Source organism: Mustela nivalis, assembly GCF_964662115.1.
Source record: "Mustela nivalis genome assembly, chromosome: 14".
Classification (NCBI taxonomy): domain Eukaryota; kingdom Metazoa; phylum Chordata; class Mammalia; order Carnivora; family Mustelidae; genus Mustela; species Mustela nivalis.
The window spans coordinates 3,997,440-4,024,915 of NC_139033.1; the positions used below are offsets into that span (position 1 = coordinate 3,997,440).

The following is a 27,476-nucleotide window of genomic DNA, read 5'->3' on the forward strand; positions in this document are numbered from 1 at the left end:
CAAAGATGCTTAAGCATACAAGGGGATTATATCACAGGTACAAACTAGAAATAAAACAGATGGGTCACAGGGAAGAATCTAAGTTTAACTGTCCCGCCCTATGAACTACCTTGAGGTCTTGACATTTTCAGAAGACAGCGGGGTAAAAAGCAGTCAGTACAGCAAACACAAAACGTGGATCAAATAGTAAAATCTGACATATCTCAGAAATATATTAACTACTTAAAGTAATGTTAGTCACCTAAAGATCCCACCATGCTGAGTAGGTCAGAGTTGTACATTCAGATACCAGGACTTTGCTTTAAAGTCTGTGGCTGATGGCCAACTTTATTCTTTAAACCCCAACTCATTTACCTGCTTGGGAACCTGGACTTCTGCTAAGAGGAGAAAGGGAGAGGGCACCATGGCCCTCGGTGCTGGTGGGACCCAAAGCAGAATCAGAGGTGCAGGTATAGGAATTGAAGGCAGGAAACTGCTGTAGATTCTCTAGGGGAATGTGGACTTCTGGGTCTGCAAAGAAAAGAGGAGAATGGTAGACCCATTTAGAATATTCCTCAAATATTTTCCAACAGTTGAGGACAGTCAGAATGAATCCCCCAAGAGTCTTTTAAAAAAAGGGATGTAAAAAAAAAAAAAAAAAAAGGGGGGATGTAGGGGCACCTCGGTGGCTCAGTGGGTTAAAGCCTCTGCTTTCAGCTCAGGTCATGATCCCAGGGTCCTGGGATCGAGCCCCACATGGGGCTCTCTGCCCAGCAGGGAGCCTGCTTCCATTCCTGTCTCTCTGCCTGCCTCTCTGCCTACTTGTGATCTCTGTCTGTCAAATAAATAAATAAAATCTTTAAAAAAAAAAAAAAGGGGGATGTAAACACAGCTTTAAAACCAAAATTTTGGGACACCTAGGTGGTTCAGAGGCTTAACCATCTGACTCTTGATTTTAGCTCAGGTCTTAATCGTGTGGGTCCTGAGATCAAGACCCCCTGTGGGCTCTCCCCTCATAGGGGAGAGTCTGCTTGGGGACTCTCTCCCTCTGCCCTGTCCCCTCTATCTCCCCTTCCTCTCCCCTGCCCCACTTTCCTGTGCATGTACTCCTCTCTCACTGAAATACGTAAATCTTTTTTAAAAATTTTTAAATAAAAATAAATAAAATCTTTGTTCTAACTATTCCTATCTGAAGCCAGGTAATAGACATACAGCTTAACCACATTACTCTATATACTTGTCTCTGAATATTTCCATAATTTAAAAAAAAGCAAACCAAAAAAAGCTCATTCCTGAAACACCAGTTTTTCAAACATTTGGGAAATGTGCCAAACAGCTATATAACACTGGAACCCCAGTGTTATCCTAGTTATCCAAGTTTAAGAAGTAAAAAAGGGAAAGTAAAAAAATTTTTAAGATTTTTCTTAATTTGTTCATTTGAGACAGAGAGAACATGAACAGGGGAGAGAGGGAGAGGGAGAAGCAGACACCCCACCAAGCAGGGAGCCCGAAGTGACACTCAATCCCAGGACCCCAAGATCATGAACTAAGCTGAAGGCAGACACTTAACCGAGCCACCCAGGTGCCTCAAAGAAGTAAAATGTGTGTTTACCATACTGAATGTAGTCAAAAACAGTGAAGTCCTTTCCTGAGCTGAGGACTCAGTTCTTTGCTTCCTGGAGGATAAGCAGGCCCTCATGTCACACTACTCTCCTGGGTCCAATGAAGCTTACGTTGGAGTGGCAGATCAAAAGGCTCTGCACTTACTGGTGTGAAAATCTAACCTCCTGCATGTATTTCCTAGTTTGTCAAGGTTTCTACTCTGTCAGACTCCTTGGGAGACATGCTAAGCTAGGTATAGATGTCCCTTTAATACAAAGGTGGGATTAATGTTCCATCTAGAGTGCACAGGAGATAATTATCCACCAAATTCAGATTCCAATTCTCTTCCCAGAACATATTTTTTCACCCACTATGCCAAGGATGAATTTAATCTCATCCCTTATTAAGAGCTATGAGCTTTGACTAGAATTAACCCACTTAATTCTCAAATAGGCCTATGAAGGGGGTACCCTCATGATTCAGATTTAAGAGCTGAAAACATGTGGCAGGACTAAGATGTGAACCAAGCAGTCTGGGTCCTGGGCCCAAGCACTGAGTCTCTCTCCGATGATGCACAGCTGTACTAGTCAACCATGGGAGCTCCTGAACTTACACTTGCCCTGTTTCTTGTTCTCCTCCATCTCAATCCTGCGCTCCCGGCGCCGTTCCTCCCGAGCCTTCTTCTGGCGCTGACGCTTCCTCTTCTCAATGTCATCTGTGGGTTGGTCAGATGGTGAGGAGGTAGAACGAAGAAAATCTGGCCATTAACTCCTCCCAGGTGACTAGTAGATAAGGCCACATAAAGAGACAGCCAACTGGATGAATGGATGGAGTGTTTCTGGAGGTACGGAGGCTCATGATGGAGCTCCTTAATTCCTCCCACCCCGGGTTTCCAGTCAGAAGAACCCCTGAACTCCACTCTGAAAAGAAGCAGAGTGGGTGCATTCTTACCTGAAAATATCTCTAGGGTTTCCTTGGAGACCACAGGAGGCTGCAGAGCCAATTCACAGATACTGAACTCACAGGTGAGCGGCAGGTGAGAAAGGTATCTATGGCGCTGTCGAACATCCTACCATGCAAAAGGGACCAAAACTCAACTGACAGCGAGCCAGACTCAGAGCAGAGGTTCCCACCCCAGACAGCCAACAGTACGCCCACTCACACACAGCACTGGGGTTCAAAGAGCAGTACTCAAGTTATCACCATTTGACAAAGCCAAACAGAAACTGTCAGTCAACATTCAGTGAGGTAGAATGAGCAACCAAAAGCAGTGTTTAGGTTTGTGCTGCAAATGAATAAACTGAGCCTGGTAATAAATAATCTAAAGCTGATCAGCTATTTCTGATTTTCTGGGGCCTACAATTAAGCAGGGGGGGGGGTGGGGAGAACAAGGGGAGTTAAAGAGTATTGGATGGCAAAAAACCTAGAATCCATGGACAGAATTAATGGTAACTGGGAAGGCAAATAAAGCAGATTTCCCTACTAATAAAGATTGGCCTGAAATAGTAAAAAATTGAAGACCATTAATTTTTCTTTTCATTTTCTGCATGTTTATTTTTATTTACTTATTTGACAGAGATCACAAGTAGGCAGAGAGGCAGGCAGAGAGAGAGAGGAGGAAGCAGGCTTCCTGCTGAGCAGAGAGCCCAATGCGGGGCTCAATCCCAGGACCCTGGGATCATGACCTAAGCCGAAGGCAGAGGCTTTAACCCACTGAGCCACCCAGGCACCCCCATTTTCTGCATGTTTGATGTAAAGTTTATGGTACTCAATGAGTCTCTTATTTTGAGGCTTGTAACAAATTTTGTGATCAACACAGGGGTAACTCTCAAAGGGTAAAAACACGTATGTAAATTATCAGACAATAATTAACAGCTGTCTGCTAAGCCAAAAATGTGTTTCAAGGGGCGCCTAGGTGGCTCAGTGGGTTAAAGCCTCTGCCTTCAGCTCAGGTCATGATCCCAGGGTCCTGGGATCGAGCCCCGCATCTGGCTCTCTGCTCAGCAGGGGAGCCTGCTTCCTCCTCTCTCTTTCTCTCTCTGCCTGCCTCTCTGCCTACTTATGATCTATGTCAAATAAATAAAAAATTTTTAAATATCTTAAAAAAGAAATGTGTTTCAAGCTTGTATAACCTAGTGTAGAGCTTCCAAGAACTTTTCGATTCCTTGGACATTTTTCCCAAGCCATAAGGAAAAAGATAAAAACACTCATTTTGAATGAAAGTGAGAGACATCTGTACTCCCAAACCACAATAAATGAAACTGTTGAGCAGAGAGCAGTGGTGACTACCAGAAACCCAACATGGTAAGGGAGCACCGTTTAATCTCTTAGAACTTTGGGGGGACAATTATCAGTGACAAAAATGGACAAATACAAAAGCTATGATCCTTGAAGGATTGGGTGCATGGGCTGGCTAGGCCCATGTCAAAGAGATCATTCTGATGGCACCCCAGAACCGTAACCCTCGGGGCAGGTAGGACCTTACCTCGGACATGGAGTAGCCGGCAATCTCCACCACTACTGCCGAGATCTTCTCCGGGCTCTGCTCCAGGCTGCCGTACTCCCTCACAAGGCAGCGCACATTCACAGGATGCAGGAACATGTGCTGCCCGTCCTCCGCTGAAGACAAGCGGCTCTCTCACACAGCAATCTTGGCGGGTCCTCAAGCGAGGGCCCCCCACACAGCTAGGCCTGCCTCTCCCTCCCCAAAGCCAAAGGCACAACAGACCCAAGCCCATCTAGCAGCAATACCTCCTTCTGCTAAGAGGACAGGTCACCTCGCTGAAACCTCTCCATGGCAACCCAGCCCTCCTCTCAGGGACACTCACCTTGATAAAAGTAGTAACAAGGAGAGCTGCTCAGATGTGTAAAGCCTGGCTTGGTGATGGGTTCCTGCTGGCTGGACTCAGTACAAATGGTCCCCTCTCCCAGACTGTCATCTACTAACTCTGAGTCATCACAGGCCTCGGGCTCTGGTTCAGACACTGCTTCCTCTTCCTCCACCAGAGGGAGAGCAAGAGGATGAGGAGAGCCCAGAGAACAAACTTCGGTGGTCTCTTCATCAAAAGCAGACAGATACTCTAGCACACCCTGTTGGGACAAATTCTATATCAAAAGAAAGTTTATGTGGCAAGGTAGGCACGGGAACCAAGTTCTCCGGATGTCTTCCTTAGCTGTCACTGACTGAACATCCCTGGGTAAAGAACTAATAAGCACACAGAAAATACTCACAGCCCCCCCCCCCCCCAAAGTCCAGCACCTGCCACCTAAACAGCAACATTGAAGAACAGCAGCCATTTAGCCTCTAAGAAGGACACACTAACCTTCCTGGGTTGAAAAACGGACTCCTTCACCAAGGGAGCCATCAGCACCAGTTGTTCCAGAGCAGGCACAACACCAGGGACCTCCCTTCCGCTTTCGGTCAATCCTGACAGAGCTTCTTCCCGAGTCTTAGACCACCAGAGAGAAGACCAGAGAAATCAAAGTTTCCAGAAACACTGAGTTTAGCAAGGGCTTACAACGGACTCTCCCAACAGGAGCGTAAGTTAAAAGGCAACAAGACCCAATGGGAATTGTGCTCCCATTGCTCCCATCCCCGCTGTGGCTTTTTCTCCACACCATTCCTTTCATCTAGTCCTATATATTTTGATTATTTTGACTATTTTCAATCTTGGTCGTAAAACATAATTGCCAGGGGTGCCTGGTTTTCTAGTACTTAAAATCCTCATTCTTCAAAGGAAACAGGAAGCAAAAAGCACTTGGTACCCAAATGGGATGGTATTCTGCTTAGAATCTGTGGCAGTCACACTGACAACACAACACAAAAGCTTCCAGAACAAAAATCCAAGAACAGAGAACTAGTCTTCTTGTGTTTACAAGCTACGCTTCAAAAGCCCCAGTGCTAAAGGCAGGGGTATGGCCAACTCCCACCTAAACCTGGACTGCTCTACTTCTATATAGCTTTTCTTCTCTGAAATGCATTGGAACAAATACTCTGCATTATAGGGGGAAAAAACCCAAATGAAATACAGAGTACCCTGCTAAAGGAGGACTCAGGAAAGACAGGAATTCCAGCTTCGCCTCTTTTTAGTTATATGTCCTCAAGTAAATTACCTTGCTTAACCCATGACTCCATTTCCTCATCTATGAAAGGGGACAGCCATATCTATCACACCAGGAAATGACACTTAAGTGAGATAAATGTAAATACAGTACCATTGCATAGGGCCTGTCACATGCCAATCACTCAGTAAACAAGGGCTTTCACTGGTCTAATTTAAGATCTGCAATTCTCAAAATATGGTCTGAGGATGAACAAAATCAAAAACACCCTGGAACTCATGATAATGCAAATTATTAAGCCTACTTAGCCCAGACTTGACAGACTCCACCTCTCAGGGTGGAGCCCAACAACCAGGGATTCTGATGCCTATTAAAGGGTACAGAGCTTAGGAAATTCTGTTTCTGGGGAATTCCTGTTGCTCCAAATCCTCAGCAGGCACTCCTAAGCCCTGCTACATAGGCCATCCTACTTTCTGCAAAATGTCCCTCAAATAAAACATCTCTAAAAATAAATCCAAGTGTTTTTTTAGGGGAAAAAAAAAGCCTACCTTGCTTAACTCAGAAGGTAGTTAATCAAAGAGACTTCAGTGGCTCAATTAACTCCAAGATCATTTTAACTTCTTTCTTTCAGCTCCAGAGAGCATTTTACAAACCACTAGGTACCGGGTACCTGGGTGGCTCAGTTGGTTAAGCAACTGCTTTCAGTTCAGGTCATGACCCTGGAATCCCAGGATAAGTCCCACAATGGTCTCCCTGCTCAGTGGGGAATCTGCTTCTTCCTCTAACCCTCTCGCCTCTCATACTCTCTCTCCCCCTAATAAATAAAATCTTTAAAAAAAAAAAAAAAATACTAGGTAGCACCCCAAAAAAACACACAAAAAATACCCACTACGTCACCACTTCCCTCCCATTACCAAATCCCAGAGCAAACTGTCTTTTTTAGCCTTTCCCTGTTCATTATCATAAATGTGGGGCTAAGGTAACCTATCCCCACCACCCTACCTTGTTTCCAGGGCATTGGCTTACCTTGAGCTCCTGGATAGCTGCCTCAATAAAGCAGGACTCGGGAGTGTGCTTCTCCTCTGCCAGCTGCTGCTCTAGAGCTACCTTCTCTTCCTGAACCACCCGGTGCAGCACCTGCTCCTTAGAGGCCAGCAGTAACTTGGAGTACTGGCTGTGCTGTTCATCTACAGGAAAACCAGCAAGATCACAAAAATGCAACATTCAAAGCTTTGCAACCACCTGGCTACACAGCAACTTTTACACATACCTTTGTTGTAAAGATGGAAGTAATTTAGCATAATTTTCTAAAAACAATTTAATAATGACCTTAATACAAGGTTTCTAACTCTGACCCCATTTTATAAGTAATCTAAGAAAACAAAATATGCAGTTAAAAAAAATTTAGCCAAACAATATTCAATAATTACATCATCTATAATACCAAAAATACAACCAACCAGTATGTCCAATAATACAGAAATAGTTAATGACATGATGGCATATTCACTAAAGGGAATTTTGCAGACATTAAAAATGGTTTTCTGGGAGCATCTGGCTGGCTCAATTGGGAGAGCACACGACTCAATCTCCCGGTCGTGCTTTCGAGCCCCATGTTGGATACAGAGATTACTTAAAAATAAGCTTTAAAAAAATTTTTTTAAATAAAAATGGTTTTCTGAGGACATTTATTAACATGTAGAAATACTCACATTACATGAATAAAATGCAGACACCAAACTAGAAAATTTAATCCTAATCTTGCAGAAGTATACATGCACAGAAAAAAAAAATCTAGAATTTTGGGGTACCTCTGCATAAAAGGATCATGGAGGATTTATTTCCTTAACTTCCCTCTCCCATATTTTCTGTACTTTTTCAAAAGTTTTAAGATAATATTATCTTTTGAGAAACCCTTGAAATACCATTTCCCCACCCTCCCATCCTAGTACCCACCCAGAGATAACCATTTGCAAATTTCAATACGTAGTCATCAAATCTTTTTCTATACATTTATACCCATGTTCATTTATTTTTTTTTAAGATTTTATTTATTTATTTGACAGAGATCACACGTAGGCAGAGAGGCAGACGTTGGGGGGGGGGAGCAGGCTCCCTGCTGAGCAGAGAGCCCGATGGGAGACTCGATCCCAGGACCCTGGGATCATGACCTGAGCCAAAGGCAGAGGCTTTAACCCACTGAGCCACCCAGGTGCCCCACAGAGACCTAATTTTTGCCTTCTGTATTGTGTTCCACAGAATAATACACTCTACTTTGAGTAAATTCCTCATGGAATATTTAGCTTATTATCAACTTATATTACATTGGAATAAAAAAATCCTTATACATGCTCCTTGGTGCGAATAATTTCCTTATGATATTTAAGTATAAATGCTGGATCAAAGGTTGTGGGTTTGGTTTGTTTTTGTTTTTTTTTAATTTAAGTAATCTCTACACCCCCAAATTCACAATTGTAGCCACGTTCCTCCAGCTGAGTCAGCCAAGTGCCCCTGTGCACTTTAAATACTATCAAACTTTAAATACTATCACTTTAAATACTTTAAATACTATCAAATTTTAAATACTATCAAACTTCTCCCATCAAAAGACCACCAAGAACTCATTTGCCTTCCCCACCCATCCCACCCCGCTTTGAAACCTGGTGTTCCCAATGTTTTTTTCTCTTTTTCATGTGTGTCAATCTGATAGCCATTTTGATTTGCATAACTCTTAGCAAAATTAAATCTCTTATAATTCTTGGGAAGGATTCCAATATCCCTTTCTGGGAAATGCTTTGTACATGCTTAGCCTAGCTTGTTAATAAAATTCATAGAATACTTGCTCTCCCTCACTGACAATAAAATCTTTAAACTAATTAGTTAATTTAAAAATGTGTAAATCTTCCCTTAATTTTTCATCAGTTGACTTTAAGGAATCTTGTCAGATTTCATTCTTATAAAATCACATTTATTTAGCTTTTCTTTTATAACATCTATACAGTTTTATCCTGGTTCAAAAATTCATCCATACCTGAGGATTTATAAAGATACTGTCCCATATTTTTTCTTAAAAATTTTAAATTTTGGGGATGCCTGGGTGGCTAAGTTGGTTAAGCAACTGCCTTCAGCTCAGGTCATGATCCCAGCGTCCCGGGGCTCCTTGCTCAGTGGGAAGCCTGCTTCTCCCTCTGCCTCTGCCTGCCATTCTGTCTGCCTGTGCTCACTCTCTCTCCCTCTCTCTCTCTGACAAATAAATAAATAAAATCTTTAAAAAAATTTTTTTTAATTTTTAAAAATTCGATTACTTAATCCATGAGAAGTTGATTTTTATGAATGGTATAAGACAGGGATCTATTTTTTTTTTACTGTTTGAATACTATTTATTGAGAAGTATCTTTAGCCCAGATACTGAAATGCCACTTTAATCAATACTCATTTCTAGGGGCGCCTGGGTGGCTCAGTGGGTTAAGCCTCTGCCTTCGGCTCAGGTCATGGTCCTGGGATCGAGTCTCCCATCTGGCTCTCTGCTCGGCAGGGAGCCTGCTTTCCCCTCTCTCTCTGCCTGCCTCTCTGCCTACTGTGATCTCTCTCTCTGTCAAATAAATAAATAAAATCTTAAAAAAAAAAAAATACTAATTTCTGCATGGAATGCAGGACATAAAACCCTGTGCACATTCCCCACTGTGAGTACTTCTCACATTCTATTCTAATTGCTTGGCCACCATATGTCTCTTCTACTAGACTACTGAGTTCCTGGACAACAGGTGCGCAGACTGCTGACTGTGGAATCCTCAGGACCAGCCACTATTTCAACAAAATGAAAAACTGAGGGCCTTTGGTTGGCTCAGTCAGTTAAGCAGCTGCCTTCAGGTCAGGTCATGATCCTGGAGTCTCAGGACTGAGCCCTGTACTGGGCTCTCTGCTCAGTGGACAGCCTGCTTCTCCTCATGCTCTCTCCTGCTCTCTCAAATAAATGAATAAATCTTTAAAAAAATTAAAATATATAACTGAGCCATACTTGAAACTTGCAGAGAGTTAAGCCACTCTGCAAACTCCCCTCTAACCTACCAGAATCCTAAAACTGATGTGGAAATGCTAGAAATGGCCTGCTCAAAGGCTCAATTTCTAATGGAAAGATATACTCACAATAGCCTTGAAGGATGTACCCAAAATTATTTGCCCCCTAAATTAACAGAACTCACCTCCTAGATGAATAGGATGGTCTACATTCATCCATTTGGATTTGGGCAAAGCCAACAACACCCCTTTCTCCCTCTTCATCAGCTGCATTGTAATGGTATCACCAACAACATACTGCCGTGACTCTGTGGCAACAACACTGTAACATGGACATTTAGATGGAAAAGAGCAAGGAGTCAGCAGAAGGGGGATCTAATCTATTAAATGTCTCCATCTCACCTCTTGAGATCCTTCTTATGCACAGAACTGTAACAGATGGGACATTTACTCCAGGTCTTCTCACTCAGGGAAAGGTAGTGCAGAATGCATGCCCAGCAGAAGATGTGTCCACAACGGGTTATCTTGGCTGCAGTAGGTGGATATAGGCATATTGGGCAAGATGGCACTTCATGGCTACAAATACGCTGAAACAAAATAACGCCACAAGTTACACTGCTTTCAAACTGACATGGGGCTGTCAAAGTTAAAATCTTTCTCTCCAGGGCTCAGTGGCTGGAGCCTGGGTGGCTCAGTGGTTTAAGCCACTGCCTTCGGCTCAGGTCATGATCTCAGGGTCCTGGGATCGAGCCCCGCATCAGGCTCTCTGCTCAGTGGGGAGCCTGCTTCCCCCTCTCTCTCTCTGCCTGCCTCTCTGCCTATACTTGTGATCTCTCTCTCTGTCAAATAAGTAAATAAAATCTTTTTCTAAAAATGCACATACATGTATATGAATATAAATATAAATATAAACATAAATATAAAAAAGTAGATATATAATAACACTTTATATCATTAAGGAACCCATAATAATGGTTTAATATAATAACAAGGGGCACCTGGGTGGTTCAGTCAGTTACGCATCCTTTTTTTTTTTTAAAGACTGTATTTATTTATTTGAAAGAGAGAATGAGAAAGAGAAAGCACATAGCAGGGGAGGGTCAGAGGCAAGAGCAGACTCCCCACTGAGCAGGCAGCCTGATGCAGAACTCGGGGATCCCAGGACTCCAGGATCACGACCCAATCCAAAGCAGTCACTTAACCAACTGAGCCACCCCATAAGCACCCCACTCTTGATTTCAACTCAGGTTATGATTTCAGTATTCTGGGATCAAGCCCTATTTATCAAGCTCCCCACTCAGCATTGAGTCTGCTTGTCTCCTTCTCCCTAACCGCTCCATGCCATGTGCACACATGTGTGCATGCTTTCTCTCAGTAAGTAAATCTTATTTTTTTAAGATTTATTTATTTGACAAAGATCTCAAGTAGGTGGAGGGGCAGGAAGAGAGAAAGAGAGAGGAGGAAGCAGGCTCCCCAATGAGCAGAGAACCTGATGCGGGACTTGATCCCAGAATCCTGGGACTATGATCTGAGCCGATTGCAGAGGCTTTAACCCACTGAGCCACCCAGGCGCCCCAGTAAGTAAATCTTAAAAAATATATGTATGTACACACACACACACACACACACACAAACATATATAATAAGTACACAAGTATTTTAGGGGTTCCACAAAGGGAAAAAGTGACAGAAATCAATATAAGATCCCACTTTCTTTAAAAGATTTTATTTACTTATTAGAGAGAGAGAGAACACAAGCAGGGGGAAGAGGAAGAGGCAGGCTCCCCACTGAGCAGGGAGCCCGATGTCAGACTCAGTCCCAGGATCCTGGGATCGTGACCTGAGCTGAAGGCAAACCCTTAACTGAGGCACCCAGGCACCCCTATGATCCCATTTATAAAAAAAGATATACACACATACACAAAGGCATACAGAAGATCAAGAAGTAAGGTACCAGTAATTTTCCAACAGAGAAGTCAATGAGATTTTCACTTTCTATGCCTCTCTCTCTTTTTTTTTTTTAACCAATGTATATAAAACTTAGGCTTCACAGGACGAGTCATTTCTTTTCTTTTTTTTTTTTTTTTAAGATTTTTATTTATTTATTTGACAAAGAGATAGGGAGAGAGGGAACACAAGCAGGAGGAGCTGGAGAGGGAGAAGCAGGCTCCCCGCCAAGCAGGGAGCCCAACATGGGGCTCGATCCCAGAACGCCAGGATCATGACCCCAGCCGAAAGCAGACGCCCAACGACTGAGCCACCAAGATGCCCCTGGACTCATCATTTTCTGATGATTTTATGAATTTTCATACTTAATGGGAAGCCAGGCTTTGAGGCCTTTAGATTTTTTTGTTTTTTTAAAAATTTTATTTATTTATTTGACAGACAGAGATCACAAGTACGCAGAGAAGCAGGTAGAGAGAGAGGAAGGGAAGCAGGCTCCCAGCTGAGCAGAGAGCCCAATGCGGGGCTCGATCCCAGAACCCTGGGATCATGACCTAAGCCAAAGGCAGAGGCTTTAACCCACTGTGCCACACAGGCGCCCCAAGGCCTTTAGTTTTGAAAAGTATTCTATATCTCTATAAGCTAAGAGCAGCAAGAGAATACCTAAAGCTCCCAATTTAAACAGAAAACAAAATGCAGCAGTGGCTTAGATAGCAGTGCAGCTAGTGGCTCATTCACCCGTCACAAGACTGAGGCCTAACAGATTACTACAAATGGCTACCAATGAAGCCATATCCATGAGCCCATTCTAGGTCAGGAGGGTAACCAGAGTTCTTCATCTATTTCCCTAGTTACTTCTTCCCAGGAGAGGTTGTAGATAGCACTGCTTTTATATACCTTTTAGATGAGAGTCCTCTAATTTCCCAATCCTGCAGGCCAGCCAATAGGAGTGCACAAAACGAACTCCAGGAGAAACCAGCACTGATCTCTGGGGAATGTCTACAGTGCGGCCATGCAGAAAAACATATCAACAGTGAAACCAGCCAACAGCTGCTGTGTCACATGGTCCATTTCTTTAGTTCTCTCCCCCACATAGCTGAACTACTCACCACTTGTTCCACAAAGTCCCAGTTGACTAAGGTATCAGGATCAGCAAAATGAACTGTGTAGTCTTGGTCTTCAGACACTACAAATTGGCAGCTGGAAACAGGGATAGAGACAAGGAAAAGGCAGACTGTCAGAATCCACCGACCTGCCATCACCAAAAAGTCATTTACTTCCTTCACTTAGTAATCAAATACAGGCCATTAGCAGCCATGGTTTGTGAAGCACAGAACTAGGAGTTCAGCCTCAGTTTTTAGCCCTGGCTCTGGAGGGAATCCAGAGCTTGGCAAGAAGAAAGGAGTCTAAATCCATGAACTCTGTTTCTTCTGCTCCCAAGCCCAGCCAAGCTGCTGTAGGCCTCCCTTGGGCTAAAATTAACCCAGACTATGGCTCCATCAATCAGGAGGAAGCCAGATTTCCTTTGGCCCTGTGAGAAACCCCAGCGAACAGCTAATCTTCCATGCAGTAGAAAGCCTATTCGCACTCAATCATTTGATTACCAATTTACATAAAGTACTAACCAGTTACTTGAGTCTAGATCCAAGGTCAAATCTTACATTATAACTAATGACACACAAAAGGAAACAAAAGGCAATCAGTATTTGAGCAAATATATGCCAAACACTCCAACCTGTCATTCATTTTCCTCCTTTATAGAAGGAAGCAGAGTCTCAAAAGTGGCTAAACAAATTACCTAATTACCAAAATAAAATTTTGTACAAATTACCAAAATAAAATTTAAATCTGGGTCCAATTCAAAAGAAAATTTTTACTACATCATGACACGAAAGCATTATTTAATTTTAGCATTTATTAATATATTTAAGTAATATATTCTTCTAAGCACCAATAACATCTGCTTGAAAAGTTGTTTTTCAACACTTGCCACCCCCCTCACAAAGAGAGAGAGAGGAGAAAAAGAACCAAATCAAATCCTTTTCTACCACTCTCCCACAGCAATTTAAAAGAAGCTTCTGCTGGGGCACCTGGGCAGCTCAATCAGCTGAGCGTCTGCCTTTGGCTCAGGTCATGATCCCAGGGTTCTAGGATGGAGCCCTGTGTCAGACTCCCTGCTCAGAGGGGAGGTCTGCTTCTCCTTCTGTCCCTCACCCTGCTCTCTCTCTCTCTCAAATAAATAAATAAATTTTTACATGAAATAATATAAAAGAAGCTGCTTCTAAAGAAATAAAAGCTGCTTCTCAGCTCCAGCAATTGCCCAGAGGCTCAACTGCACTTTCCTCCTAAGAGCTGACATACTTACTTGGCCTGTAAAAAGAGTTCCTTGTTAAAAGGCTTATGCCCCCACTTGTTCCTTTTTCCCCAGCTGCCATGTCCACCGCCTTCAAAGTGACCCGCCTGGCCACGGGGTTCAAAAGTGAAATTCAACAAGTGGTTCAAATTGATCTTCTTCGGACCAGAGAACTGGGCAGGGCTAAACTCTGCCCTTTGAGCCTCTGCTACCTAGAACAAAAAAGAATCAAGCATTTCAGATTATTACTGACTTCTAGCAGAAACTAGCACAATCCCTCCTTCTACATAGCTTAAAATGCTAACTAAATGAAACACAGGCTTAAAGTAAACAATCTTCCTAGGAGAGAGTAATACAGAAAGTCCACCAAAATGTGGGTGGGAGTGAAGAGGGGGAACAGAGTCTTTAACATACAATGACTTAAACTGCTCAGCCTGCCCTGTGAAAAGGCAATTAACCATTAAGTGACAAAACCCAACAGAACTCCTCTAGCTCTCTTGAAGCACAAAGATTTATTTACTGGATTAGTCTTTTGACAGTCCCATAGGACTCCGACACCTTCACTCTTATTAGCTACCTGTTCTTTGGTTTGTTTCTGGCAAAAGTGAGTCTGTGGAACTATACTCTGGAGGCGGCTCGCAGGCAGCTAACTGCCATGGGCTTCAGGATCCTGCCAGAGCCCTCCTGTCTAAGACACACCCTGCTATTCGTTGTTAATTAAAACTGACAGAATTAGAACATGTAGGCAGACTACCTCTGTGTCCAGAAATAAACCCAATCGGCAGATTCAGAAGAAGTTTAGAAAGTGGCAAGAAACCACATGGGAGAAATACCACTGCACACAAAGATGGAAGAAATCATGCTGGGCTTTTTCAGTTTGTTTTTGTTTTCGGGTTTTTTTTTTGTTTGTTTTTAAAGATTTTATTTATTTATTTGACAGACAGAGATCACAAGTAGGCAGAGAGGCAGGCAGAGAGGAGGAAGCAGCCTCCCCGCTGAGCAGAGAGCCTGATGCGGGGCTCGATCCCAGGACCCTGGGATCATGACCTGAGCCGAAGGCAGAGGCTTTAACCCACTGAGCTACCCAGGTGACCCTGTTTTTGTTTTTTAAGATTTTCTTTATTGGGCACCTGGGTGGCTCAGTGGGTTAAAGCCTCTGCCTTCGGCTCAGGTCATGATCCCAGGGTTCTGGGATCGAGTCCCCTATCAGGCTCCCTGCTCAGCAGAGCCTGCTTCTCCCTCTCCCTCTGCCTGCTGCTCTATCTACTTGTGCTCTCTCTCTCTCAAATAAATAAATAAAATCTTTTCTTTTTTTAAAGAAGATAAATTTAAAAAACAAGATAAATAAATTTTTTTAAAAGGTTTCATTTATTTTTTTAACCGAGAGCAAGCAAGAACAGCAGGGGAAGCAGTAGGCAAAGGGAGAGGGAAACATAGGGTCCCCACCGAGCAAGGAGCCTGATGTGGGGCTCAATCCCAGGACCCTGGGATCATGACCTGAGCTGCAGAAAGACGCTTAGCCAACTGAGCCATCCAAGTGCCCCCTTTTTTTGGTTCTCTTAACATTACCAAACTGAAATGGAAGATACCTGTTTATATAAGTCAGCTAGTGCATTCCTTTTTTTTTTTTTTTTTTTTAAGATTTTACTTATTTATCTGACAGAGACACAGCAAGAGATGGAACACAAGCAAGGGGAGTGGGAGAGGGAGAAGCAGGCTTCCCACAGAGCAGGGAGCCCGATGCGGGGCTCGATCCCAGGACCCTTGGGATCATGACCTGAGCCAAAGGCAGACACTTAACAACAGAGCCACCCTGATGCCCCAGCTAGTCCATTTCCTAATCCAGTATCTTATCTGATGTTAAAAACACTTTGCCACGTCAGTCATATTAGCATATAGTCACTTTAAATGACTATATAGCACTACATCATAGAAGTATACTATAATGCCCCATGAAGGACACACTGTTCATAGTTTCTCCTCTGTAACAAAATGTTATGATAAACCTGTTTTTGGATAGATCTTTGTGCACAAATATTTGTCCACGTACAATTATTTCTTCTGAATGTATAGTAGGAATTACTAGGTCAAAGGAAAAGCAAATTTAAGGCGTTTGTTACTTAGTCTAATTTAGAGATTAGTAAACAGCACCTACACTTCATGAAGAATACAGGTGTGCCCAGGTGGCTCAGTCAGTTAAGCATCCAATTCCTGATTTTGGCTCAGGTTATTATCTCAGGGTTGTGAGATAGAGCCCCACTCAGGCTCCACATTCGGCACACAGTCTGCTTGAAACTCTCTCTCCCTCTCCCTCTTCTCCTCCCCCTGGCTCATGCTCGCTCTCTAAATAAATAAAATCATTAAAAAAGAAAATCTAAAGAGTACAGAAAGGGATATGGTGAAAAATACCTTACACTGCAGAGGCAACCAATATGGCCTGACATATCCAATGCGTATAAACCATAGTACAGGACCCTTGTAATTAAGTGGCAAACCATAAACAATTTCCTTTCATCTCAACAAAAGATCCCAGGAGACCACACCTCCCACTGTTTATGTAACTCACCACAGGAAGCTCAGGACTTCCAGTCATCTGTTTGTCTCTCATCCCCTGGATGCTCATTTCCATGTGGCTCTTCTATCCCCCTCATCAGTCTTCTACCCTCAATGCCCCAACCCTACATAAGAGCTTGTGCTCACTCAGCAAAATCCTCTGCACCTTCAACCTTCAATCATCACCTTGTTATCCTAGTTGGCCCACTGCCACGCTCTCCAATATTGCCCATCAAAATTCCTGATAAATTATCCTTCCAGGGGCACCTGGGTGGCTCAGTGGTTTAATGCCTCTGCCTTCGGCTCAGGTCATGATCCTGGGATCGAGCCCCACATCGGGCTCTCTGCTCAGTGGTCCTCTCTCTCTGCCTGCCTCTCTGCCTACTTGTGATCTCTGTCAAATAAATCAATAAAATCTTTAAAAAAAAAAAATTTATCCTTCCAAAACACTGACTGCTCAGTTCTTTGGTCCTCAACTCCTCCAATTAGCTTGCCCTCCACTCCACCTCATGCACTCAGTTCCCAAGACATACCATCTAGATCTGTGCCATCCTATACAGCAACCACTACTTGCCAGTGCCACACATGAAATACCATTTTAGCTATACTTGGTAAAAACATAAAAATTAATTTTACCATTTCTTTACTTTTTTAATGTGGCAACTAGAAAAGTTTCAATTATTTATGTGGCCTGCATTTCTACTGGACAGCACTGCTCTACATCTAGACCATTAAGGATAACAATCACATCTCTTCCAACATCCAAGCAGCAACTGCCTCCTTTCCTAGCTTGTTCCCTTCAGGCCTGAATCCACAACTCTTCAGCCCCACTAGGATCTCCAAAACAGTGATCCAACCCACCCCTACAATTTTGTTTCCTTACTTGGAGTAGATCCTATGGTCCATTTACCCCCTTCTCTTTGTCATCTGTACTTACCTGGCAAAAACCTTCCCGATTAATCCAACTCTGCTTATGTATTTCCATACCAGCACCAGAGAGTTATACACAAGAACACAACCACACCACACCAACCAGTCTCACTGAAGTAGGCTCTTAGGCTGCCTGGCAATATTACCACAACCAAATGACAATTCTGTACCCACTTAATTCCCTAGTCACCCAGACAATCCATTCCTCAAGGCTTCCAAGGCTCCTCTCTCAGCTCACCTTCCATATTTCACCAAGACAGTAAGAACAATCAAAAAAGAATTCCTGGGACGCCTGGGTGGCTCAGTTGGTTAAGCAGCTGCCTTCGGCTCAGGTCATGATCCCAGCGTCCTGGGATCGAGTCCCACATCGGGCTCCTTGCTCCGCAGGGAGCCTGCTTCTCCCTCTGACTCTGCCTTCCACTCTGTCTGCCTGTGCTCGCTCTCGCTCACTCTCTCTCTGACAAATAAATAAATAAAATCTTTAAAAAAAAAAAAAAAAAAAAAGAATTCCTAAATCCTCCTACCAGGTACTCTGTCCTCCTCCTGTGTACTGAGGATGAACAGGCAAAGCTCCTATCTAAGCCACTTGTACACAAAATCCCAACTCCTCAAGGACTCAAGGACACTGTTAAAGCAATTCTCCCCCTGTTCTCTGCATCATGTTCCCCCCTCACAGAACAATCCCATTACCAGAGATATGATGTAATTTCTCTAACTTTAAAACCTCTGGACTTCACACTCCCTCAAGCTACTGCCTCACCTCTGCTCCCCTTTAGAGCAAAGCCACCAGAAAGTACTGTCTAAACTTGCTATTCCTTCCTCCCTGTCTTTCATTTTCTCTAAATCTATGCCAATCAGGTTTTTATCCTTACCACTCCACCAAAGCAGCTCAAGGCCAACAACCTACCTTCCTATTATCAAATCTACTAGTCAACCAACTTACCTTCCTATTTATGAAATCTACTGGTCCACTTTCAGTCCTCATTTTCTGCCTATCCGCATAGGGCAAAACTAACTACTTTCTCCAAATGGCTTTCAGTTCTCTTCCTCCCTTTTTGCTGATCCCTCATGATCCTGACTCAAGCCTCAGTCCTTAAATCTCTTCCCTTTCTGCAGCACTCACTCCTTAATGACCCCACTTAGTTCCACAGGTGCAAACACCAAATGCACACAGACACCTAGCTCTAGCCTGGGTCTCTTCCTTCAAGTCCAAATCCCATTAACTGCCTATCTCTACTTAGAAATCCAGTAAACTGGGGCGCCTGGGTAGCTCAATGGGTTAAGCCTCTGCCTTCAGTTCAGGCCATGATCTCTGGGTCCTGGGGTCGAGCCCTGCATCCGGCTTTCTGCTCAGCAGGGAGCCTGCTTCCCCCCCACCCCTGCCTGCCTCTGCCTACTTGTGATCACTGTCAAATAAATAAATAAAATCTTAAAAAAAAAAAAAAAAAAAAAGGAAAAAAGAAATCCAGTAAACCTCTTCACATAAATGTATTTCCAAAACGAAGTTCTTTATCTCAACTCCCCTTCCCACCCCACAACCCCCAAACCCTGTACTTCTCTGGAAATCTTCCACACTTCAGCATATGGTATCTGAATTGAACTCCTGCCAAAAACATTCATTTTTTTACTCTGCTCAGACCCCATATCTAACATAATAAAAAAGTCATGTTGGCTCTACCTTCAAACATTAGCCTAAAGGGCACACCTCTCACCAACTACCGCTGTTTCAAAGTTTCCATCACTCTCACCAGAAACATCTTAACAGCCTCCTAACTAACCTCCTTGGTTCCACACTCCCCTTTAAAATTCCAAGTCAGATTACAGCACTTCTCTTCCTAAACCCCATATGGCTTCCCATCTCTCTGAACAAAAGGCAAAGTCCTGCAAGGCCCCACATGATCCGACCCCTCCTTCCCATTCTTTAGCTTCATTCCCTACTCCTCCTCCCAGGGAAGCCTACTTGTTTTACCTCAAACAAGCCAAAAACATTACCACCTCTAATCCCTTACTGCTTGTGCACTTGTTATTCCTTCTGGCTAAGACAATCTTCCTCAAAACTGTATGATGTGCTCCCATGCTCTTTCAGGACTCTACTCAAACTTCACCTCCTCGAGAGCAGCTTTCCTTAAGCACCTTCTAAAACCGTACCCTTGGGGAGCCTGGATGTCTCAGTTAGTTAACCGTGTGCCTTCAGCTCAGGTCATGATCCCAGGGTCCTGAGATAGAGCCCCACATCATGCTCCCCGCTCAGTGGGGGGAGTCTGCCTCTCCCTCTCCCAAACCCACACACACTCATGCATGCTCTCTCAAATAAATCTTTTTTTTTTTTTTTTCAAGATTCTATTTATTTGACAGAGAGAGACACAACGAGAAAGGGAACACAAGCAGGGGGAGAAGGAGAGAGAGAAGCAGGCTCCCTGCTGAGCAGGGAGCCAATGTGGGGCTTAATCCCGGAACTCCGGGATCTTGACTTGAACCAAAGACAGAGGCCCAACAACTGAGCCACCGAGTCGTCCTCAAATAAGTAAACTCTTTAAAAAAATAAAAAATAAAACTGTATTCTTTGTTATTCTCTATCCTAACTCTCTCATTCTACTTTTTGTCAATTCAATAAGCACGTACCTTCAGATTTACTATACAGAGGACCCCTCAACAATGCAGGCATTAGGAGCACCGACTGCCTGCACAATCAAAAACCCATGTATGACTGTTGACTCCCTCAAAACCTTAACTGCTAATAACATACTGTTGACTGGAAGCCTTACCAATAACAAACACTCAACGCATGTTTTATATATCATAGGCATTATATGTTGTATTTTTAAAATAAAGCTAGAGAAAAGGAAATGTCATTAAGAAAATCAAAACAAGGGGAGCCTGGGTGGCTCAATGGGTTAAACCCTCTGCCTTCAGCTCAGGTCATGATCCTTGGTTCCTGGGATCGAGCCCCGCATCACACTCTCTGCTTGGCAGGAAGCCTGCTTCCCCCCACCCCGCCAACCTCTCTGCCTACTTGTGATCTCTGTTTGTCAAATAAATAAAATCTTTAAAAAAAAAGGGGGGGGCGCCTGGGTGGCACAGTGGGTTAAAGCCTCTGCCTTCGGCTCAGGTCATGATCTCAGGGTCCTGGGATCGAGCCCCACATCGGGCTCTCTGCTCGGCAGGGAGCCTGCTTTCTCCTCTCTCTCTCTGGCTGCCTCTCTGCCTACTTGTGATTTCTGTCAAATAAATAAATAAAATCTTAAAAAAAAAAAAAAAGAAGGACACCTGGGTGACTCAGTGGGTTAAGCCGCTGCCCTCGGCTCGGGTCATGATCCCAGGGTCCTGGGATAGAGTCCCACATCGGGCTCCTTGCTCAGCGGGGAGCATGCTTCTCTCTCTGCCTCTGCCTCCTTGTGCTCTCTCTCTCTCTGACAAATAAATAAATAAAATCTTTTTTAAAAAATTTAAAATAAATAAATAAAATGTACTTAAAAAAAAAAAAAGAAAGAAAGAAAATCAAAACAAAGACACCTGGGTGGCTCAGTCAGTTAAGCGTCCAACTCTGGATTTGGATCATCAGCTCATGATCTCAGGGTTATAGGATCAAGCCCCACGTCATGCTCCATGCTCAGCATGGAGTCTGCATGAGATTCTCCCTCTGCCCCTCTCCCTAATCACACATTCTCTCAGTAAACAAAATCTTAAAAAGGTAGAGAAAATCAAATCACATTTACAGTACTGTATTATATTTATTAAAAAAAAAAAAAATCCACATAAGTGGACCCATGCAGTAGTCCAAACCTGTGTTTTTCAAGGTTCAAGTGTATAATCATTTATTATCTCCCTGAACTAGAATATAAGCTCCTGAGGGACAATATTCCACTCAGTATTGTATTCCAAACTGAATAGTATCTGATACACAGCAGAGGAGAACTAAATTCTTGGTGAATGAATGAATTCTTCTATAAATACATTAAATGTGTCTTATTCTATAATGGTTACATAATATGGAACATTCAAACAGGAAGACAATTTAACCAGTCCCTTGCTAATTAAAGTTGTTTCCTAGATCTTCTAACTACCAACAATGCTACAATTAACTTCCTTGTAAGGAAGTCTTTATGGACTTACAAAAGGATACCTAAGAAACTCCTAAAATCAGAGTACCTGGGACTAAGGATATAGCATGTGCATTCTGCTAGAAACAGGGCAAATGTCATTAATTAACTGAAGTCACAGGCGCCTGGGTGGCTCAGTGGGTTAAACTGCTGCCTTCGGCTCAGGTCATGATCTCAGGGTCATAGGACTGAGTCCCGCATCCGGCTCTCTGCTTAGCAGGGAGCCTGCTTCCCCCTCTCTCTCTGCCTGCCTGTCTGCCTACTTGTGATCTCTTGTCTATCAGATAAATAAATAAAATCTTTAAAAAAAAAAAAAATTAACTGAAGTCACTTTATTACTTAAATATTTAAGAGGTACCTCTAATTCAGGAGTGATGACAGAAGGATTATACAATGTAAGGTACCCCAAATTTGCTGCAATTTCTCACAATCCAGGATAATGATGTCTTCTTCCACCAAGGAAATCTCCCTAACTTTCAAGGGAAAAAAAGAGGCAAAGTTCCAAACCTAGTTAATCCTCAACTATTCAAGACTGCTTTGGTTATTTACTTTGTCATGTTTCTCTCCTCACCAACTGCTGAAAGACCTGGAGGAGGGGGGTGGAATCAGAACTCATGCATCTTATTTTAGAAAGACCATTCTTAAATTCCATACCTCATCTCGTCTTCCACCATTAAAAGAAGAGCTAAAGACTTTGCTGCTGCCGCCGCCCCTCTGTGGAGGCATCTTGTTAAAAGTTTTGCTTTTCTGTGAATTGGAGCGACGGGACTGGTTGCTAAAATTTTCATTTTTGGGATAGGAAGGTTCACGTTTGCGATTAAAACGCTTGGATCCACTTGAGTTCTTTCCATCTGAAAGCAAGAAATGCAAAGAATTAGTTAAGAAATGATACACAGGGCTCCTGGAGGATCAGTTGGAAGAGCATGTGATGCTTTATCTTGGGGTTGTAGGTTCAAGCATCCCCATCAGGTAGACACTACCTAAAAAAAAAATCTTTTAAAATAAACTAACAGGGATACCCGGCTGGCTCAGTCAGAAGAGCCTGGAACTCTTGATCTTAGGGTTTTAGGAAAATAAAATCTTTAAAAATAAAAATAAAAATAAAGGTAAGTAGACCCTTCCACAATCTCTAATAAGAAACCTCGGTTTGGGGGCGCCTGGGTGGCTCAGTGGTTTGGGCTGCTGCCTTTGGCTCGGGTCATGATCTCAGGGTCCTGGGATCGAGCCCCGCATCGGGCTCCCTGCTCCGCAGGAAGCCTGCTTCCCTCTCTCTCTCTCTCTGCCTGCCTCTCTGCCTACTTGTGATCTCCGTCTTTCAAATAAATAAATAAAATTAAAAAAAAAAAAAAAAAAAAAAAAAGAAACCTCGGTTTGGACCAGAGCTTTGGGCAAGACAATTCACAGTAAGGTAGTTTTTACTTTGGCTCTTTATTTTTGTTACAGATTGTATTTACTTATTTATTTGAGAGAGTGATCAAGTGAGAGAGAGAGAAAACGCGTGAGGAAGCATGAGCAGGGGAGAGGGAGAAGCAGAGGCGGACTGCCCACTGAGCAAGAAGCCCAATGCGGCGGCTCCATCCCAGAACCCCAGGATCACAACCCCAGCAGAAGGCAGATGCTCAACCCACTGAGCCACCCAGGTGTCCCAACTTTTTTTTTTAATTTATTTATTACAGAGATCACATGTAGTCAGAGAGGCAGGCAGAGAGCCCGATGTGGGACCCGATCCCAGGACCCTGGGATCATGACCAGAGCTGAAGGTAGAGGCTTTAACCCACTGAGCCACCCAGGTGCCCCCCAACTTTTTTTTTTTAAATGCCAAAGCCTGAAGGGTCCCTCCTTCAAGAGGGATACAAATGCAAATGAAACCACAGAGATTTTTAGTTCACAATATCTCTCTTTTTTACAGGGTTTAACAACTGCCCTTACAAAAGTCCACTTAGATGAAGTGATTAAAAAGTGCCTGGGGCACTCAGGCTGGCTCAGTCCACAGGGCATGCAACTCTTGATCTCAGGGTCCTAAGTTTGGGAGCACCACATTGGCCATACACCCTACTTTAAAAAAATTTTTTTTAATTAAAAAAAAAAGAAAAGAAAAAGAAAAAGGAGTCAGCCTATATCTGTTAGGAAAAAGTATTTTACCTGGAAGCAGGATAGAAGACATTATTCTCCTTAAATTACTACAACTTAGCGAGATTCTATAGTGCAAAGGCTTGGGCTAGGCTCTAGCAGGTACATTAGAAAGGCACAAAAAAAAATAGTATTTACATATACACTAGACATCAAACTGAGAAGCCATTAAATTGACAAAACAAAATTAAGTTGAGTTCTAAAAACATATTAGATCAGCATGAGTCATATTCTTTTAAAAAACATTTCTAGGAGCGCCTAGGTGGTTCAATCAAGCATCCGACTCTTGGTTTCCACTCAGGTCATAATCTCAGGGTTGTCAGACTGATCCCTGCAGCTCCGTATGGAGTGTGCTTAAGATTCTCTCTCCTTCTCTCTTTGCCCTCCCCCTGGCTCACTCTTTCTTCCCCCTCTCAAGTAAAATCTGAGAAAAAAATTTTTAAATATATTTCTTGCTTTTTTCCTCCAGTCATAAGAACACATGTTCAATTTTGAAATCTGGAAGAATAATTTAAATTTGCCCCTATCCACAGAATACCAACTTAGACACAGTGCATAATTTCCTTCCACTCTCCATTTCATCCACTTGCCACATCTCTCACAAAATGACAGACTTACAAAATATACTGTCTTCTATTACTCCATGAGCATTTTCATGCACCTCTAGTCTTCAAAGAATAATTAACAGCTGCACAGTCTACATATACTTACAATAGAATATAACCAATCTCCTACTGCTATATATTTAGGTGGTTTCTAGTTAACTAGTTAGCATTGGGAGCGTCTTTATATAGAGGACTGTGCGTACGATCACGTCAAATTCTCAAAATGAAATCAGCAGATTAAGTATGATCACTAAAGTCTTTTATGCATTCTCAAGTTTCTTTCTAAAACCATTGTACCGGGCGCCTGGGTGGTTCAGTGGGTCAAGCCTCTGCCTTCAGCTCAGGTCATGATCTCAGGGTCCTGGGATCGAGTCCCACATCGGGCTCTCTGCTTAGCAGGGAGCCTGCTTCCTCCTCTCTCTCTGCCTGCCTCTCTGGCTACTTGTGATCTCTATCAAATAAATAAATAAAATCTTTAAAAAAAAAAAAGTAAAACCATTGTACCTATTTATTTACATTTTAACAACATTGTAACAGAGAAAAGTCTAGGTCACTACATTATTGACAATGCCAAGTCGAATAAACTTTGTTAAACTGAAGGGTTTAAATTCTTGTTTTAAATTTTATTTTCTCTGACGAGTAGCAACAAATACTTTTTCAATCTGTTGACCATTTGTATTTTGTATAAAGAACACTTGTTTTGGGGGCGCCTGGGTGGCTCAGTGGGTTAAGCCCCTGACTTCAGCTCAGGTCATGATCTCAGGGTCCTGGGTTCAAGCCCCACATCACATCCCATTGGGCTTTCTGCTCAGCAGGGAGCCTGCTTCCCCCTCTCTGTCTGCTGCTCTGCCTCTGCCTACTTGTGATCTCTCTCTCTCTCTCTCTCTCTCTGTGTCAAATAAAATCTTAACCAAAAAAGAAAGAACACTTGTTTTTATTCTTTGCCCCATATTTTCTACTTGGGAGTCAAACTGCATAGATTGTTTAGTCCGCAATTGAAAGAAGAATCCTGACAAGACACATTTAACATGTGCCAAAGTTTATAAGCAAAAAAAAGGGAAAATGAAACCTATCTGAAGACCATATAAACCTAAATAACTAAATGTAGAAAAGGTCCCCAAATTAGTCTTTGGGCAAAAAAAGACTACTTTATCTTTCTTCTCCCTCTGCCCATTCCATGTTGTCTTTTTTTTTAATCTCGGAATAAAATTTATTTGTTAAAGGTTTTATTTATTTGAGAGACAACAAATGAGGGGGCGTGCAGAGGGAGAGGGAGAAGCAGACTCCCCACTGAGTAGGGAGCCCGATGTGGGGATGTGGCACTCGATCCCAGGACCCTGGGATCATAACCTGGGCTGAAGGAAGACGCTTGGCTGACTAAGCCATCCAGGCGCCTTCAGAATAAAATTTCTTTTATTTTAAAAAGATTTCTGTCCTGTGACGTGGATGGAACTAGAGGGTATCATGCTTAGTGAAATAACTCAATCGGAGAAAGACAACTATCATATGATCTCCCTGATATGAGAAAGTGGAGATGCAACATGGGGGGTTTAGGGGGTAGGAAAAGAATAAATGAAACAAGATGGGATTGGGAGGGAGACAAACCATAAGTGACTCTTAATATCACAAAACAAACTGAGGGTTGCTGGGGGGAAGGGGGTTGGGAGAAGGGGGTGGGGTTATGGACACTGGGGAGGGTATGTGCTATGGTGAGTGCTGTGAAGTGTGTAAACCTGGCGATTCACAGACCTGTACCCCTGGGGATAAAAATACATTATATGTTTACAAAAAAAATTTTTTTAATTAAATTTAAAAAAAAGATTTCCATCCTGTCTTAGATTTGTCTATATTCACTACATATCTTATTTCAACATGGAAATCTGACCAAATCAAGGCTGCATATTAATTTAATGGCTTTCATTTCAGCAGAAACTTAGAATGGAAGTTGGGGGACTCTTAATGAAGAAATCATTAGGCTTACGCTCAAACTTTAAGGAGGTGGTGCTTTAAAAATCAAGAGGATTCCACCATGAGCCTCAGAAACTACAAAGTTTCTCCCCCCAAATATAGCTTAATCCTGTTATATTAAAAATTAAAAATATGTAATTCAAGGGCACTTCTCCCTCTCTCTTTGCTGCTCCCCTGCTTGTGTTCTCTCTCTGTGTCAAATAAAAAAATCTTTAAAAAAAGAAAAGAATATATTGGGGCGCCTGGGTGGCTCAGTGGGTTAAAGCCTCTGCCTTAGGCTCAGGTCATGATCCCAGGGTCCTGGGATCAAGCCCCAAATTGGGCTCTCTGTTCAGCAGAGAGCCTGCTTCCCCCTCTCTCTGCCTGCCTCTCTCCCTACTTATGACCTCTGTCTGTCAAATAAATAAACAAAATCTTAAAAAAAAAAGAAGTGTGTGTGTGTGTCTGTATATATATATACACGTGTGTGTGTATATATAGATATATACACACACACGTAGAAAAATAGAGGGAGACATACACATACACACCAAGAAATAGACTCTTAACTAAGGTGAACAAACTGATGGTTACCAGAGGGGAAGTGGGGGTGGGGGTGAAATAGGTGAAGGGGATTAAAGAGTACACTTATCATGATAAGCACTGAGTAATAGATACAACTACTGAACCACTATATTGTACACCTGAAACTAATATATGTTAACTATACTGGAATTAAAAGTAAAATCTTAATTTAAAAAATTTTTTCTAGGGGCACATATATATCTGTGTGTGTTTGTATATATATAAATATATATATAGAAACAGGTCTGGAGGGGCACCTGGGTGGCTCAGTTAGTTAAGCGGCTGCCCTTGCCTCAGGTCATGATCCTGGGGTCCTGAGATCAAGTCCTTCATTGGGCTCCCTACTCAGCAGGGAGCCTGCTTCTCCCTCTCTCTGCCGCTCACCATGCTTGAGTGCTCTCTCTCTTTCTGTCAAATAAATAAATAAAATCTTAATAAAAGAAAAAAGAGGGGTGCCTGGGTGGCTCAGTGGGTTGAGCCTCTGCTTCTGGCTTGGGTCATGATCTCAGGGTCCTGGGATCGAGCCCCGCATCGGGCTCTCTGCCTGGCGGGGAACCTACTTCCCGCCCTCCTCTCCGCCAGCCTCTCTGCCTACCTGTGAGGCCTCTCTCTGTCATATAAATAAATGAAATCTTTTTTAAAAAGAAACAGAGCTGGAGGAGCACCTGG

General features: G+C 42.9%; 1 protein-coding gene across 5 annotated transcripts in view; it reads right to left on the reverse strand.

The window, feature by feature from the left end:
* Positions 1-27,476, reverse strand: part of RNF10 (ring finger protein 10) — a 41,949-nt gene that overhangs the window by 5,728 nt on the left and 8,745 nt on the right. For 3 of the 5 annotated variants that reach the window (XM_082699687.1, XM_082699686.1, XM_082699690.1), the window contains exons 2-13: positions 22,195-22,391; positions 13,970-14,169; positions 12,714-12,804; positions 10,063-10,247; positions 9,846-9,982; positions 6,670-6,830; positions 4,905-5,030; positions 4,410-4,686; positions 4,067-4,200; positions 2,533-2,650; positions 2,195-2,296; positions 355-510 (exon numbers count right to left, since the gene is read on the reverse strand). In XM_082699687.1, the coding sequence (XP_082555813.1) occupies positions 355-510; positions 2,195-2,296; positions 2,533-2,650; positions 4,067-4,200; positions 4,410-4,686; positions 4,905-5,030; positions 6,670-6,830; positions 9,846-9,982; positions 10,063-10,247; positions 12,714-12,804; positions 13,970-14,169; positions 22,195-22,391 (1,884 nt within the window). The remainder of the gene's footprint in view (positions 1-354; positions 511-2,194; positions 2,297-2,532; positions 2,651-4,066; positions 4,201-4,409; positions 4,687-4,904; positions 5,031-6,669; positions 6,831-9,845; positions 9,983-10,062; positions 10,248-12,713; positions 12,805-13,969; positions 14,170-22,194; positions 22,392-27,476) is intronic. The other 2 variants (XM_082699689.1, XM_082699688.1) reach the window with 1 other exon arrangement.